Raw genomic sequence first — 16,802 nt, 5'->3', positions numbered from 1 at the left:
AGTAAAATGTGGACTTCGACAAATTTTGCAAAATGTAAGCGGCACTCACCTTTATATTTTTTACTAGATCATAGATAAACTCTTTAGTCTGTGGTTCCTTCAATAAAACACACAGAAAACCTCCACCCCCTGCTCCAGCGAGTGTTTGTCCTAAGGAATAAGGTTGCAGGACTTTCATTATCTCTGTACAAGACGCCGGTTCACAACCTGGCGCCATTATTTTCTTTTGCTTCCAGTATTCATTAATGCATTCACCCACTGCTCCAATGTCACCTATAAAAAAAATAATAGAATTTACATATTTATCCAGAGGTGAGGAAAGCCAATAAGGAGACGACTTGATCATATAGTAAACCATTTCCGTCCAAAGCCGTAGCTGACCAGTGGTTACGTGACCAACCTATGGCGACGGTGAATCCAGCAATCCTCACCAAATAATTATCCCCAAAGATTAGAACCTGAGAACCCGTGCAGGGTAATCAGAGGTGGAGAGTGTATTCATACCATGAACAGTGAGAGAAATGAAAAGCATCATTATATAAGGATACATGTCCAACAGTTACATTAAGTGTCCAAACCTGCACGGTGCAATGTTGCTAGATAATGTTGTGTATATGGCTAAATAGCAACCCACTTTCTCCTAAATTCTTCTCTTTTTTTTTAAATTCCCCCGGCTCGCATTTAATAAGTAAACTAACACAAAATAATTGAATCCCTCAATGTTGACAAAAAAGTCACGTTATGGTCATTTATGTGTATAAAAGTAAGCTTCCACATCGATTTGATTAAATGTGCATGCTATATGAAAAATTTCTATGTCATAAACGGTGTTAAAGTGAAGTGTGAATGACTAGACTTTCGTTATGTTAACGTATTTAAAATTCTGCGTAGAACTGTTTTTAGTTAACAAAAGATGATAACTAAGAAAATCAAAATCAACAATATGTGTCAATATATAAGTTGCAATCAAAAATCAACTAAAAACTAGTAAAGAAGCCATTTTGAAACTTAAATTTCAACATCAAAATTTTTTTGAAAGTTTGTAATATTAATTTGAAGACAAATTTCTGAATAGTATTTTTATTACCTTTTAAAAATGATTCCTCACAATTAAGAGCATTGTTGACAAGATTTTTACAATTCTTGATAATTTTTGGAGTTTTAGTATACCAGTTCCGTAGGACATCCTGAAATAACAATTTGTTGCTTGAGATATTAAAAAAAAAAATTAATCAATTATTTCTTATTTACAACAATCATACCAAAACTTCCTATTAATTTAATCAAAATAGGGATACATAAGTCAGACCTTAAAATTTCGCTGTTATGAAGAATATAATCCTGATATTTATCAATTTTAAAAATCAAGTTCTGTATATGCGTCGTTCTATACCACAATGTAGTTAAATGTAGAACAGTCATGTAGAAATGCCGTAGAAATGCCAAATTATACAAGGAATTTAAATTTTTATCTGGAATGCTGAAGTTGAATATTTTGCTTGTATAGGTTGAAAATTACTCTCACATTTATCTCCCTGTACTCGATAAAGTTCTAATATTCCTTATTGCTATTACAATACTTAATTATGCATACACCATAACTCTCCAAATGTTGAAGTGTGACTTTCTCATAACACTAGCTAAGAATTCAATATGGCATGCATTTCAGACAGGCCTAATTTCCACAACCATTCATACTATTATACCCAATACCTGCAACATGTTTCTAGCAAGTCTTGTTTTTCCAGTATATATCAGTTTTAGTCTTTCTTCAAATTTCCCAAGGAAATCTTTACCGACAGCTGATAAAGTAATTAGCTGTAGTCAATAACTAGTAACCTTAATAAAAAATTTGGGTATAAATATAGCAAGCAAATTACAATATGTACAAATTTTCTATTTGAGTCTTAATGACCAGGAATTTAAAAGTAACAAATTATCTATGATACAGAATGCATTCTCAAATATTAATTTCAAACAAGAAATATGTTATGAATTTGATGGACTCAAGGTATATTGTAGTGCAGATAAACGAAAATAGGTTTTATTTTGAATATGTTCAAATTTTTGTATAGTGTCAGAAGTTGTATGAAGTACCATATATTATTCCCAATCATCAGATGTTAAATGCTTAAAATGAAAAATTGAAAAATAAAAAATGTTCATAAATTAAGAACTTACTATATTAAACAAACCAACTTTTATTGTATTCGAATAGCTGTTTCATTTTGGACTATCTGTGATACTATTTTGTAGTAATAGTTAAATACCATTGGGTCTTGCATCACAATTCCTACTACATAGCTGGGCCAGATTTAAACAATTTAAAAAAATTTTTTTTTTTTTAGAAAAGTAAGAAATACACAAGACAAAATGAGTTTATCAGGTCTATTTTCTTTTACATGTTACAGCAATCAATCATCGAATGCAAAAGATTAGATTATTCAAAATGTTCTTTATTTTAGGAGCAACAACCAATTTCATCTACCATATCACCCCAACTGAACATCGGAATAGCCCTAATGGAAGAAGTCAAATGAAGTTGCGAACCGCTAACTGTCAGGCTTTGTTAAAAAATCGCAGGCTTTTAGAGATAGGGTAAAGTAAACTGAAAACCTATCTCACCAATTGGTTTCATTCCTATTTTCAGAGGAAGTTCATTCTCTGAGAAACATCTCTTGATACCACCTACCATTCCTAAAAAGATGAAGTAATGAAACAATTTATCAATTCGGAGATTTTACGATCAAATTACAGTAGATTGCAGACAATCATAATCCTTTGAGCGCTGCCCCTGACTACAACAATATATCAGTAATCGAACATAATTTGTTCGGGATAGGTGTTTGACTACCAATTCGTTACAGTACCAAAACTTTTTCGCCATAAGAAACAATGGTAAATATTTTCTTCACTTCTTCCTTTAAGGTACTCGTTTTTTAGAAGCATGATCAACGGCACGAAAAAGCACTAAATTACAACAATTTCTTAACACATAATATCCAGGTAACGTTTTGACCCAAATTGATGCTTGTTGAATTGTCGAGAGGCAGCCAAGACGTGCGGTTTTTGGTCGACTACCGAGATATCTATGTATGTTCCTTTCACAGGGTAAACATCTTGGATTTGAACCTTTTCACCCACTATCTCATCCCTCATGTAGTGAATTGGATAGGAGGCTCAGTGGTTTTCAACCTTTTTTCTTTCAGAGCCCATTTTTGTTGCACAAAAAATTGTACTTTGGCCCATTTACTTTCTCATGCAAGGGGAGAAATACAGGAAAAACAAGAAATTGTTTTTACAAAGATAGACACTTTGAGTAATTAAAATGAGAATTACCACCCAGAGCCAAAAAGCAGCAGAATCATTTATTTCGATAAAAGTTTGACTAATTTATCAAAAACCCTGGCAGTGTTTCTGTAGCCCAGAAGTGGGCCATGATCTAATGGCTGAGAACCGGTTGTATAGGCAGAGCCGAATTGTAAGTTTCCAGTCCTCTCAAAAATAGTCGTTCATATTATAACAGTTGCTTGTACAGAGCCTGGTTCAAAGCAAAAACGTTTCATAAAAAAATCGAAAAATATTACAACAAATACCTCCGACTTGATCCTGCCAACCTCCACCTGTTGTCATCAATTGTTCAACCATCAATACTGCATGCATGACACAATCTAAATCAGCAACATGGCCTCCAGAATAAAGCAAAACCGTGATAATTGCACCTGTCAGGTAAGAAATAATAACTACTTATGCTGTGAAGTCTGAGGGAAATTTATTATCCCCTGGTTGATTAACATTCAATGTTGAATTGTCACCCAAATCCAGTTTTAAGAAATATTAGAATCCAGCTTTATGAAAGCTGAATTTTGATAGCAAAAGCTTTGGCATATGCAAACCTTCTTCGTCTGTTGAGATCAATTATGGAATGTAAATAAAATTTTACTTTAATTATCACCATAAGAGATCTGAAATTCTGACTCTGACAAATTCAATTTCTGAGTTTGGCTAACTAGAATTAGAACTCGAAAGGAAATTTAAAATTGATTGGTTCATTAGTTGGGCAGAAAAGTTTTTTTTTCCTAACAACAACAAGATTTTAACAAACTTTCCATAGATCCATTTTGTGTCAAATTATACAATCGAATTTGAAACCAACAATGATAAAATCAAGACAGTAAATTTTCATATTTGTAAAATTGATTGAATAATCTTTCTGCACAATATACCTGCAAGAATACTACTTGTTCCGAGTCCGGATCCTCGAGGTAAGTCTGACCAGGTTTGAATTTCTAGTCCTCCGCCATATCTGATTACATAGAAAAAATTCTATCCATGACGGATTGATTGTTCAATGGACAGTATTTTATTTTGGTGTAGACGGAAGTCGATAAGATGGCTGAATTATATGGTAAACTATAATCTTTCATCTAATTACCATTCCATATCAGGTATGGGAATACTAAAGGAGTTATTCATTTCAGACGCATGGACCTGATGGTTGACTATGCTGACATGCTGGTTCCACAGAGAAACAACTAGATTTTGGATTAAAATATTTTTTGAGCAATAATCATTGGGTGACATGACTTAGGATTTACATTAAAACTTTCATCTATAGGTTCACTAAGAAGTCACTATATAGGAAAAATGAAAATCATCAAAAATGAATGAATTCAAAATTCCCAACCTTTCCAGTAATTGTTCTTCCAGTGATAACTTGGAATCCAATGAAACAATTCCAGCAAATACAAAACAGGCTTTCAATAATGCATCTGGAATAATAATATTCATTTTGGAATAGTTTTTTCTAAACTGTCTAATATTTTTACAGAAGCTAAGTCACCTAATGTGAGGGTGTCGAAGACTAGTACAGATCAAGGCTTTCAAAACTTATAAGCTCCAACCCCTTCTTGTCTTTTTGAAATTTTCCGCAACTCCGGTTCCTGTTTAAAATGCTAAACAGTTCGATGAAAGCGGATACCCTCTCTATGTATTCTCTCAAAATCGTAAGATTTATGTATTGCACTAGTTTTAAAAATCGTGTTCCAAATCAAAAGTCCAAAATAGTATAATAGTCTAATAGATATAAGTAATTTGTGTAAAATTGGTGTTCTTCTTGCGACCACTACAATTCGTTGTGTGGGGTCGCAAACTCTGTTTGGGGAGCCCTGGTCTAGATCAGTGGACTTTCGACGTTTTAGGTCGACCGAAACCCCAATGTAGCATTCCAGAGGCTCGAGAAAAACCTGTACAATAGTTCAATTGGCTTTTATTGTCTGAATTATACAAACTATAAGTATATATAAAAACAAACTTGATATGATCAAAGCGACATGATCTTTGTAGTATTATAATAGCGCAAGCCTTGAGCTATTTCATCAATATAAAATAATATAGACTTTGTCAGGGACGGATTGCCTGACCCACTTGCTATGTTCATCAAAGTGGGATAAATTGCAGGGTGACATTGAATAGTGCATTAAATGTCTACGCTTGTCTCCAAAAAAATTGGCATACCCTGGGCTTGTGGTCGGCAGTAATCTCGGAACTTTTCAATATCATAATAAGGGTTAGAGAAAGACACTTTATCTTTTTTTATTACTGTTGTCATCGAAATCATTGGCTCTTTGATAACTTTTACTCGTGCACCAACTGGACGTTCATTTTCTAATAAAAAAAAATAAAAAAAAACAGAAATCAATAGGTTTTCATTTAATGGTAAAAGACATGTAAAGGAAAAAGACATTTAATGGCAAAAGACACTGTAGAAAAGGGCAGAAAATGAAGCCATGGTCTGATGAAAACCTTTTTATTCCAAATAGCCCAATTCTGGTACTTCAAATTTAAATTACAGTTCAAACTGTAACAACATAAACAAGAAAGTAAGCTTAAATAAACGCTATATAAAAGTTGGCTAGCAATGAAAATGAAACAGCAAAATTTTGTGTAAAATATTCAGTCCCATATGGCTTGAAGAAAATTGAAATTGAAAAATAAAATAAAAGGAAAATCATTCCAGAGGCATCAACCATATTGGACTGTAATTTCTAATTGATTGGCATATTAGTTTAAAAAAAAGCAACCCAGACAGACAACAACCACAATACCAGATTGGATTTATGGAAAGAGTGATTGCTATTATTAAACCATAGTGAGTACATACATATCTTCCAAGAATGTAAATCACTTACTTTCAAGTGTAATTACTATAACAAGAATGTATCTAGTGAAAAATATTCACTTCAACTTACCAAGCAATAGAGCAACGTTTACGACAGACCCACCATTTTCATAACATATTGGAGGCGTATCTGACCAACCACCAGAGAGATCTATTCTTGTAGGGCATTCACAAGACAACCATAAACCCTTCTTAAGCACATTCCCTGGTAGAGTCCTAAAAAAGAATACAATACTTTTTATTCCGTCAATGGATAATAGTGGTGAAAGAAAAAAAAAATGATGACAAATTAAACATTTTAAAATGAGGAACGCATTCTCCCAAGCATCAAACAATTATTTATTTCCACAACAGTGTCCAATCAGCAATGAGCTGACATCCAAGAAACATTTAAAATTTTGTGGTCGCTCGGACACTTTTATCACCCAGACAGATTTTCAAGCATGAATGGGAGTATTTTCTTGTTTCCATGGATTTGCTTGCGGTTTGTCAGTTTTCAGATATGCTGTGAAAATTTAGCTATAAATCTCAGCTCAAGGAGTTTTGGAATTGTTGCAGCAACTGAAAATCTGTCCCACAAAAATTGCGATAGATTATGCTAAAATTAGCTATCAGTACTTTTGAATGCCAAGAAGTTAAATATTTTGAATCTAAATGATGCTGCGATGAAGTAACATCAAAAGTTTTGTAAAGAACAGGAAGAATTATCCTTTTTGATCAAATAACTTCCAAAAATCTTTAGGTTTATATATCAAGGAGCAATAAGAGTGGTTACATTAGGACGTCCGATAAATGAATAATCAATACCTTATAAACTTAACTACCGTTGTGCAAGCATGCTTGATAAAAATATGTTCTGCTCTCTCATAATGTCTTGCAGCCCGTATTAATAAATCTGGATTGTGTAGCCAGTGAGATCTGATCTCTGCCAATGCAAGTATGCCATCTGAAACAAATAAAATTAGGTGATTAGACTAACACAAATATATATCTTTGAGGTTTTGTCTGACCAAAGTTATCTAACAAATAAAAAAGTTTGTCTGAGAAAGCCTGATTTTGAACAGCCAAAAATCACAAATGTATATTTGTGTTAGCGTGTAGCAAGAATCTTGAATCCATTTTAAACGGCCGATTTCAACCTTGCATCCATACACACAATGACACCAGTTTCAATAAAACATTATCGGTGGAATAAATTTGGGAATGCTGATATTTCAACCTACATAGATATAATTTAAATTTTAATTGCAACTACATCATACTAGGTTTATACCGAAACCGAAAAATTAGGTAGTACGTCATAAAGAAATGATTCACTAAACCCAATTGTAATAAGTTGATTATTTTGACATCATAATTAGCGTAAACGCCATACATGAATGCTGAAAACAGGTATTAAAGCATGGAAGGACACCAGGAAAGCAAACAAAATCTAAAATAAATTTTTGTCAAAATTTTAAAAGTGATGTGCTTGCAAACCCATGAAAAAAATATTGACTGAAAAAATTCTGTGTGATATAATCCATCGTGCACTCTAGAAACAATAAATCTGCTCAAGCACATAAATTCTAAATCACTATTGTAAAATACCTTTCAATTGATTTTTTTCCAGTAATAGTAAAGCTTTCTTCCAATCCTTGTTTGCAGCAGGCCCACTTCGTAGTCCAGCATGTTCACCAGCCATTAAAGCGAGAACCTCGGCAATGCATGAAAACACTCGAGCACAAAGATGTGGTTTTTCAAGAGAAACACACTCCAGAGCAGCTGAAATAGAGTCATTTTATTCTAACAATATAATACCGAATAGTGAATACAATGCCTTATTAGCATGATTGTTTAAAAAAAAGAGGTTGAAAATCGAAATTACAAAAATCAAAAACTTGCCGATCACATCACTTTGTGAGCCGATCAAAACACATCTTTAGCCAATCAGATCACTTTTTGAGCCGATCAAATCACATTTTTAGCCAATCAAATCACTTTTTGAGTCGATCAAATCACTTTTTGAGTCGATCAAATCACTTTTTTAACCCGATCAAATCACATTTTGAGCCGATCGAATCACTTTTTGAGTCGATCAAATCACATATAAGCCAATTAAATCACATTTTTATCCAATCAAATCACTTTTTAAGCTGATTAAAATCAATTTTAAGCTGATTCAATTACATTTTTAGCTGATCAAATCACAACTGATATGTGATAGGCTACATCTAAATGATGGGATGTTCAAATTTTCCCATTGGCCACCCGAATCTATCAATTTAATTTTAATTTAAATGTCCTGTTTGTTTACTATAAGTCAAAATCAGTATTCATAAAACAATAAAAATATCTTTACCTTCATCTAAGACTGCCAATAACATTTGATGCATCCCAGAATTGACTCCAAGTACATAAAGTGAATGAATATGTGTTTCTTTATTGTGTATTAAATTTTGTTTCAACTTTGCACAAGATACCTGAAAGAAATATTGAAACACAATTATGGTTGAGAATTTGAAAATTTCAACCTAGAGTAGAGTCATGCGCAAAAGTAGTAAAAGATTGCTGATTATGAAAATTTGACAATGATTAACTTCAGAATCAGTTTCCGGTTGAAATATATTGTCCAGGATTTTATTGCAAAATCGTATGTTCAATGTCATTCAACAAGTGCGCAGTTGACGTTTATTATTTTTATGATATCTCAAAGTGGAATTTCACATCGAACACTGAAAATTTGTCACATAAATGAAATTTAATAACAGAATCGGGTTCAACTAAAATACTTCCATACCGTACGTCCGAACCATGCTACAAAGCTCTTGCAGCAGAGTACTCATGAAACTATCTCGATTTGTGAATAATTTTGAGCGATGCCGTGATAAGATCTCAAGAAATTGCTTTGTAACCATTGTGACACAACAAGCTAAATTTAGAGATTATTGTGTGAAACGTCTCGCTGCAGTTAACTGGTTAGCAGTATATCTTGTGATTCAGTCTAAAAATGTTTTATTGATGTTGCGTCAGCATTGTAAGCAATTAACGATTATAGTGTTTTCACTGAAATTCACAGCCCTGCATGAATCCTACTTCATGTGCTTACTTTAATTGCCCCTCACTATATATCTATCATAAGTCAGAACAGTGGGGTGAATGTGCTAAAAAGGAGACAAATGGGGCAACTCTGGGACATGACATTTTTGAGACAACAGGAATATCATGGTGCATTAAGTGCCAGTACATACGGTTTGACACAAGACAGCTATTTTCCATAGCTGCTACATACCTTCACTGACAACTCTCTTCTATAAGTAAACTCAGCATTGTGATCAGTTTGCTCCAACAAATCATAAATTGAAAACCTCCAAGACGATTTCCATTTCTGATACTGCTTCACTAGAAAAAAGCAAAGATACAATCTTCAGGAAGCAAAAATTTGAATTCCTAATTCCCAAGATTTAAAAGTGTGGGCCTGCAACTAGCAGTTCTAAATTTGCACCACATAGCTTGGCTGGCATAGCTGTGGTATCAAAGCCATTTTTTCAATCTCTCTGATGGCAGGGTGAAAATTTTGAACTCCGTGGTGTTGGAACTGAAGCCGCTCAATGACGATGAAATAATAAATAAGGCTTACCGGTACATATTTCAAAATTTTTGTGATCAAAACTGAGTCCAGAGTTGAATCGGAGTCAGAATTTACTTAATCCAGAATCATAGTGAAAACGGTAGTCGGGTTATAATTTTTTGCAACTCAGAGCAGGGTTGCGGACTCCACATTCCTGGTATATAGCATGCTCTTGCAGTCTTTTACAAAATATTTTCACGAGTTTTAAAATTTTATTTATCAGTATGAACAATAGTATTGGCTATATTTTTTTGAAAGCAGGTTGCAATGTGAATGAGTACCAGGTTAGGATTAATATTTAATTATAAAAAATCAAAATGTGATTTGCAACATATACAATATTAGCTCATCATTCCAAAGAAAGGACTCACATTTTACAGATTCTCTCAGAAGACAAAGTGTATCTTGGATATCTATGGTATCTCTTGCATGAAGTACAGGAAACAACTTGGCAGTGAAAAATGTCTTGTGATTCAGTCTAAATATATTGGTTGATGTTGCTTCAGCATTGTAAGCAATTTCATTTAGTTTTTAGTGCTAATTACTAGTATGTATTTATTGTTTATCAGTGGGCTCGACAGTATGACATACTGGATAGGATAGGATTTACATATTTATCCCGAAGGAGAGGAAAGCCGATAAGACGGCTTATCCATATAGCGAACCACGGCCTCTCGTCCAGTTACCATTCCAAGTCTGGTATGGGATTAGTTATATTGTTTGTTTTCGGAGGCATGGACTTGGTGGTGGAGGAAGCCGTAACCGACCAGCGGTTACGTGAACCACCCAACGACGGCGAGGAGTCCAGCAATCCTCTCGCACATAACCATCCTTGCATGGGATTCAAACCTGCGAACCCACGCAGAGTAATTAGAGGTGCGGTGGCGAGCGTATTCCTAACGCTTAGCCCGTCGAGCCACACCGCCTGTACTAAGTGTTAGGAACAAGCTTGCCATTGCACCCCTGATTACCCTGTGTAATTCGCAGGAACTGTGATGGGATAATTATGTGCGCGAGGAGTCAAAAAACAAGTGTATAATGAACATTGGAAAAAGGCTTAATGGGGGAAAAGTATCAGAAACCTATGTTTTGAAGTCTATTCCATTTGTTTACATTATAACTCTACAATTTTCTCATATATCAAAACTAGCTCTCATCATATTCTACAATCTACAGCAGAGGTAGGAAAACTACGACCCATGGGCTGGATCGACCCACCGAAGTGTTTTATGCGGCCTACAATAATACTGTCATAATGATCCCGATTGTTACGTTGTGCTTCTTCTTATTATATGAGTCTATAGCCTATAGCTGTTGTAAATAAACTGTTCTTAATTCTTAGTTTTTCATTTTAAGTTTTGAGCCTCCGGCCCAGTCTATGTTCTATAACTGGCCAACTCAAAAAAGTGATTGCAATATTTAATAAATCAAGTCTAAGTTTACCTTTCATCTTGAGGAAGGAGATTGAGATAGCTGAAATGATGTCAAAAGAAAAATGTTGAAAGTTAAAAAAAGAAAAACTTTGAAAACAATTTTGAAATTTCAGTTGGAATATTTAATTTGATTGATTTTGAAATACATGATTTTCAAAATGAAAAAATGTTTGCATTTTTAAATGTCAGTTTTTTCAAAATTTGATTAGCGATATATCATTTACATGTGTTTATAACAGACACAAGCAAATTTATTTATCAATGTGTAGTTATAAATAATAATCTATCAGTGTTCTCATTTACCCTTTGCAAATTTTTAATGAAAACTTTACCAACTATACCGTACAGACAGTCAATTACAGTCTGTAAATAAATTATGAAAAAGGACACAAGGCTGGACAGTATTTTCGCAATGAGATCACAATAAAATATATTATTCAACTGAGGAAATTAGAATGAAATGTTTCAATTACAATAAAGTGATCAAAAAATAACTATTTCAGTTCCTACCTTGGGGGTAGTGGAGTTGCTTCTCCAATCAAAGTTCTCAAAATATCATCACGTAAAACAAATTTATCTTTCTTTTCTGAGACAGAGGATTCATTCATTATTGAGTTTATATCGTCAGAAATCTAAGAAAATAATTAAAATTGATTCAATTTTCTGAAATGTGCTATATATTGGCTCAGAACAAGGATTACAACAGCTTCAGCTACCATTCAAATGTAGTTAGTACGGATGATCTTCCATGTTCATTCCAGCAAACCCAAACCATCAGTACCTCATATATAGAGCCTTGTTCAGAGCAAAGTGGTGAAACAAAACAAAGATAGGATTGATATTGTATCTGTAATGAGAGTGAAAGACATGTTTGTGGTGCAAGCCATGGATTGGTCTCTACAAGATTAGTAAGAATTCTGTACATGTTTCAAAAGTTGCCTTACACTGATTTTATTGCAGTTCCAAACACAGCAGAATATCTTTCGTGCTCCAGAACCAGCAATCTTCATATTGAACCCTAGTTACCAATAAATAAATAAAGCTGATAAATTGCAATTGTGATTTTATGTATTGGCAGAATAATTATGTTGTAATTACAGCTCTCCATCTACTTGAAATTAGAATGTTTACTAACAAGTGAAATGTATGACAGAGCTAATAATTTTGAGTTTTTTGTCACTCTGAATAAGGCTACGTATGGGCAGTTACTCAGAAAAGACTTTGTCGATTTGACACGACCAAATCAGTAAAGTTGAAAAATTTGTGCTCTATACCCAATATTAATGACTTGCAGCACACAAATAAACCAGTATACTCAAATAACAAAATACTTGCAGGAGTTTTAGAGTAATAACTGTTTATATAAGAGTAAATCTAATCTGGCATTTGTACAAACAAATAATTCGTGCAATATGATAATTCTTAGCATATAACATCATCTCACCCATAACAAAGCTATTATCTGGTATTTCATCAACAAGTTCACATGATTCTCCATCAAGTCCAATGATGACACAATTTCTTCCAATTTTTACTGAGCTCTGTAGCAAAAAGAAATAAATATAAAAAGTTATTAAATCCATATTTTTAAAAAGAATTTTACAAAAATCACTCTGAATAGAGCTCCAGATATGTAGCCACAATCATAAATACAACTGAGATTAATTTGGAAGGGCCGGTATTTTCCTCAGTTGATGAAAGTCTATTCAATTTATCACACCAGTACCAGGAATATGAAATTCTTTATCGTTATTCAGACATAAGACAAATAAATATGGAAAACCAAGGGTATAACCGTAAAAGTAAATCTTAATTTGTTCAATATAATATAAGTCATGAACTAATTCAACTATAATGTCACACATCCTGATATATAATTTCACTATCGGTATAAGGCTTCAATAGCGATGTACCGGTATTTAAAATTAAGTGCAGATACCTTCAAGTGTGAATGAGCAATGAAAGACCCATCTTCCACAATTGATTTTTCACCGACCAGTGAATTGATAAGCATGCAATCTTTTGCTACAACACAAGTATCCTGAAAAAATTACTATTTTAAACTCGAGAAATTGAAAAGGTAAATTATAATTTAGAAGCCTAAAAATTGAGCAATTCAATAAGTCTAATTTTGTAAAATGACATGTTAGTCCAGTGGGTCCCATCTTTTTGATATATTCTTCCTCCGCCTGTCCTAAAACTCTTTATTCCTCCATCACTAAGTGTAGAAACTCACTAGTGATATGAACAATTTGCACTCTTGGTTTTGTATATTTTTAAGAGTTTATAATGTAGAGCCATGTATATGTATAACATTAATACTAAAAACTAAACGGTATTAGTAATACCAATGACAATACAACGCAAAAATTTATGTGCCAAAATAACAAAAATTGTATTCAAGGAGAAATTCTTTTCCACTGTTTTAATCTATTTGAAACATTTGTAATCAAAATCGATGTCGAAATACCCCCCAAAATTGACATAATAATTTAGGTCAAAACTAAGGTACATCTCCAGTAATAATATATAGCCTATAAAAGTAAGAGCGTTTTATTTTAAAATTCTGAAAAAGTGAAAGTGACTAGCTAAGTAGTTGAAGACAAAATCATTTTTCTCTATCTAAACAACAACAATATTATAGAGCATAGGTTCTCAAAGTGCTCCGTACGGAGCCCCAGGGCTCCGCGAGAGAAACCCAGAGGCTCCGCGAGCTATTCGATTACTCTTCAAAATACTGACTCAAAATTTTGTAACTGTTCAAAGAAGCAATAACAGCTTTGATAACATCTGACAACAATATAGCCTCGAAATATGGTAAAGGGCCGGAATTGAAAAATTACATTATTTATGAGCAGTAGCGCAGCCAGGATTCTTAAGAGGGAGGTGGTTCAAAATTGGAAACGGAAATTTCCGCGCAACATTTTTCGCGATTAAAAAAAACGGATAACGAGATTTCTGTTGCGTAAAATATTCAATCCAAGACCGAGGGAGCAATTGACGTGTCTCGTCGGTATAATGTAGTTGTGCTCATCGTTACTCACGTTTGATTCGAGATAACTATTAGGATTACTAAAATGAAAGAATACTATTCTAAAATAACATAAAATATGTGATAAACTGCCAACTATAAATAAATTGGTGTAGTATTTTTGCGATCTTGGGATTTGTCAAACTTGATTTGTTCTTTCGCACTTGAGATTATTTTTAAGCAAGATATCGCCGTTCAAAAAATCACAATGTCTGGGGAAAATACGAACAATTGAAAATTATTTTATTGCATTCAGCTCCGTCGGTAGTTTCAGAATGAAAAAAGTTACATCGCGGATCGCGCGCACAATTGATTGCGTGCGGCTGCGTCGGTAGTTTCAGAATGGAAAAAAGGGAAATCGCGCGTACAATTGACTGTGTTTCGATTTCGCAGCTACTACGATGAAAACCTAACATAACACCAAATTTTGTGATTTACAATGTCTATAGAAGCGTTTTCAATCTGAGGTGAGTCTGCTGAAACCAAAGTGTGATCTTCCATTTTAAGTTTCAGTTTAAATATTTTAGAATGCCGCTTTCCAATCAAGAAATTTGAGTTGTGGATTTACCTTTTTATTGATTAATATTTTTAGCATTTCGTCGCCGATGACTATAATATGGTAACATGTTTTTCACATTGAACTCATAATTCCCCACGAGAATAAAAAAGCAATTAACGTCGTCATTGTGTAAAAATTCATGTATATGCCGAGGGAAATTTTTGATTTAGGGAGAATAAACAGCGGCGTAAAGATGTTCAAAACACGCCATGCTGACGGAAAAAATCGGCGATTGTAACAAAATGAAATAGCGCACGTTACTAACGGCCTTTTAATTAAGTCTTCCAAAAATGTCAAAAAAGAAAAGATTCGATCCTTAATTTATTAATATGTTCGTCAAGTGTCAAATTTACAGCTTTAGTATAAAATTTAGATTTATTTATGACTTGTGTTAACCCTATTAAAAAAGGTTCAGCATTTAAAATAAATAAAGTACTTTTAACTTGCTCGGGAATAATAATCTGAAAGTAACAATTTTAAAATTTATTTTGGGGCTCCGCGAATAATATTCAACCTTTCAAGGGCTCCGCAACACCAAAAGTTTGAGAACCCCTGTTATAGAGTACCGTAATTCATGAGTCCACTGTGTACATAAAGTCAAACTTACTTCAACAAAAGACCTTGATTGCAGAGTTGAATCGAAGCCCTGAAATTTTGAAACATCTGGATTCCTAAGAAGTTCTGCATATTGTAGAGGAGTGTCCGTCACATCCAAATACTTATGCTTTCCGGATCGAAGTATAACTGTATATAGAAGTATTAACAATGATCGCAATTTGACAAAAATTATGAAAAAAATGAGTGGAAGTCTAGAAAGGTGCATAATAGATTTATTATAGAAATTATCATGGCAATTATTTCTAATGATTCTTCTACGAAATGTTTCAAACTTTACACAAAGCAAGGATCTAAATAGTCACTGATACTTGAATAGATTTCGTTTACGGACGGATAAGATAGAAATTGGTTTAAACTGTGACGTGGTACCAAAAATAACAGTACACAAGGAAAAATACAAGATGGAAATAGAAGTTGCATTAACTTCAAATGGGGTTTGAAACATGAGATCCAAAATACTACATGAGCAATCTCGTATTGTAACCTTACTGCTTTGATCATGAGTAAGATGGTGTACAAAAAAGTAGATCGAGAAATCATTAACTAAGGCGATGTCAGGACAGTTTTAACCACACCAACTCACTGAATTATTCGGAAATTCCATGTTTACATAAATATTTTAAGATAGATAATTCAAACAAATCAAATAAGATCAAAAAATATGTGAAGAATGAAAAAGATTAAGCATTGATTAAAAGGCTCAGTATTCATGAAGTGGTCATTTCATTGAAAGATAAACAAAATAAATATAAATTAATTATGTATTAGAAATAGTGTTAAGTAACAATTGAAATGGCTAATGAATGACAGCTACCTCCAAAAATGAGCAGAATTTATATTTACTTTATATATTAATAAGATATGAATCGTATCAATAGATCAGACTTAGCATAAGAAAATAAGCAAATTGTCTGTAAGAAAAACATGACAAAACCAGATCACTCTAAAATATGTGATCCTAGTAGGCTTGATTCTTGAAGTCATACTCAATCTTTGAGCAATATAATTGAGGAATGTCGATTGAGTGATATTGATACGTACTCAATCATTGCATTTATTTTATATTACTTTGGGAAGTGTAAAAAATCTACATTTACATGATAGGCTGTTACATACTTTAGGCTGTGAATTTATTTATTCATTTACTCCAGATATTTGAAATGTCAGCATTCAATTAGAATGACAAATGACAAAAATCGCTAAGACACAATAATTAACAATAAACAATTTATATGTTTCATATTTAAATGATTACGTTATAACATATGGTGTCTCGTAACTTTTAATGCAATTACGGTAACTGGTATGGATAAGGTGAGAAATGAACCTTAACAAACAAATAAAACATTGAAAAATATAGTTTGCATCAG

The 16,802-nt window shown here is 33.2% G+C and overlaps 1 protein-coding gene across 1 annotated transcript in view; it reads right to left on the bottom strand.

Annotated features, from left to right (window-relative positions):
* Positions 1-16,802, bottom strand: part of LOC120338241 (L-fucose kinase-like) — a 49,733-nt gene that overhangs the window by 1,300 nt on the left and 31,631 nt on the right. Inside the window, exons 11-30 of the mRNA XM_078117012.1 lie at positions 15,422-15,558; positions 13,164-13,265; positions 12,669-12,765; positions 12,169-12,242; positions 11,735-11,856; positions 11,235-11,264; positions 10,163-10,269; positions 9,453-9,562; positions 8,523-8,643; positions 7,772-7,945; positions 6,989-7,127; positions 6,252-6,397; positions 5,518-5,667; positions 4,688-4,772; positions 4,227-4,306; positions 3,597-3,722; positions 2,626-2,697; positions 1,714-1,802; positions 1,088-1,187; positions 50-273 (exon numbers count right to left, since the gene is read on the bottom strand). Of these exons, the coding sequence (XP_077973138.1) occupies positions 50-273; positions 1,088-1,187; positions 1,714-1,802; positions 2,626-2,697; positions 3,597-3,722; positions 4,227-4,306; positions 4,688-4,772; positions 5,518-5,667; positions 6,252-6,397; positions 6,989-7,127; positions 7,772-7,945; positions 8,523-8,643; positions 9,453-9,562; positions 10,163-10,269; positions 11,235-11,264; positions 11,735-11,856; positions 12,169-12,242; positions 12,669-12,765; positions 13,164-13,265; positions 15,422-15,558 (2,285 nt within the window). The remainder of the gene's footprint in view (positions 1-49; positions 274-1,087; positions 1,188-1,713; positions 1,803-2,625; positions 2,698-3,596; positions 3,723-4,226; positions 4,307-4,687; positions 4,773-5,517; positions 5,668-6,251; positions 6,398-6,988; positions 7,128-7,771; positions 7,946-8,522; positions 8,644-9,452; positions 9,563-10,162; positions 10,270-11,234; positions 11,265-11,734; positions 11,857-12,168; positions 12,243-12,668; positions 12,766-13,163; positions 13,266-15,421; positions 15,559-16,802) is intronic.

This window comes from Styela clava, chromosome 10 (genome assembly GCF_964204865.1).
Source record: "Styela clava chromosome 10, kaStyClav1.hap1.2, whole genome shotgun sequence".
NCBI classification, from domain to species: Eukaryota; Metazoa; Chordata; class Ascidiacea; order Stolidobranchia; family Styelidae; genus Styela; species Styela clava.
Note: the sequence above shows the minus strand (reverse complement) of the source record. Positions and strands in the feature narration are given on the sequence as shown.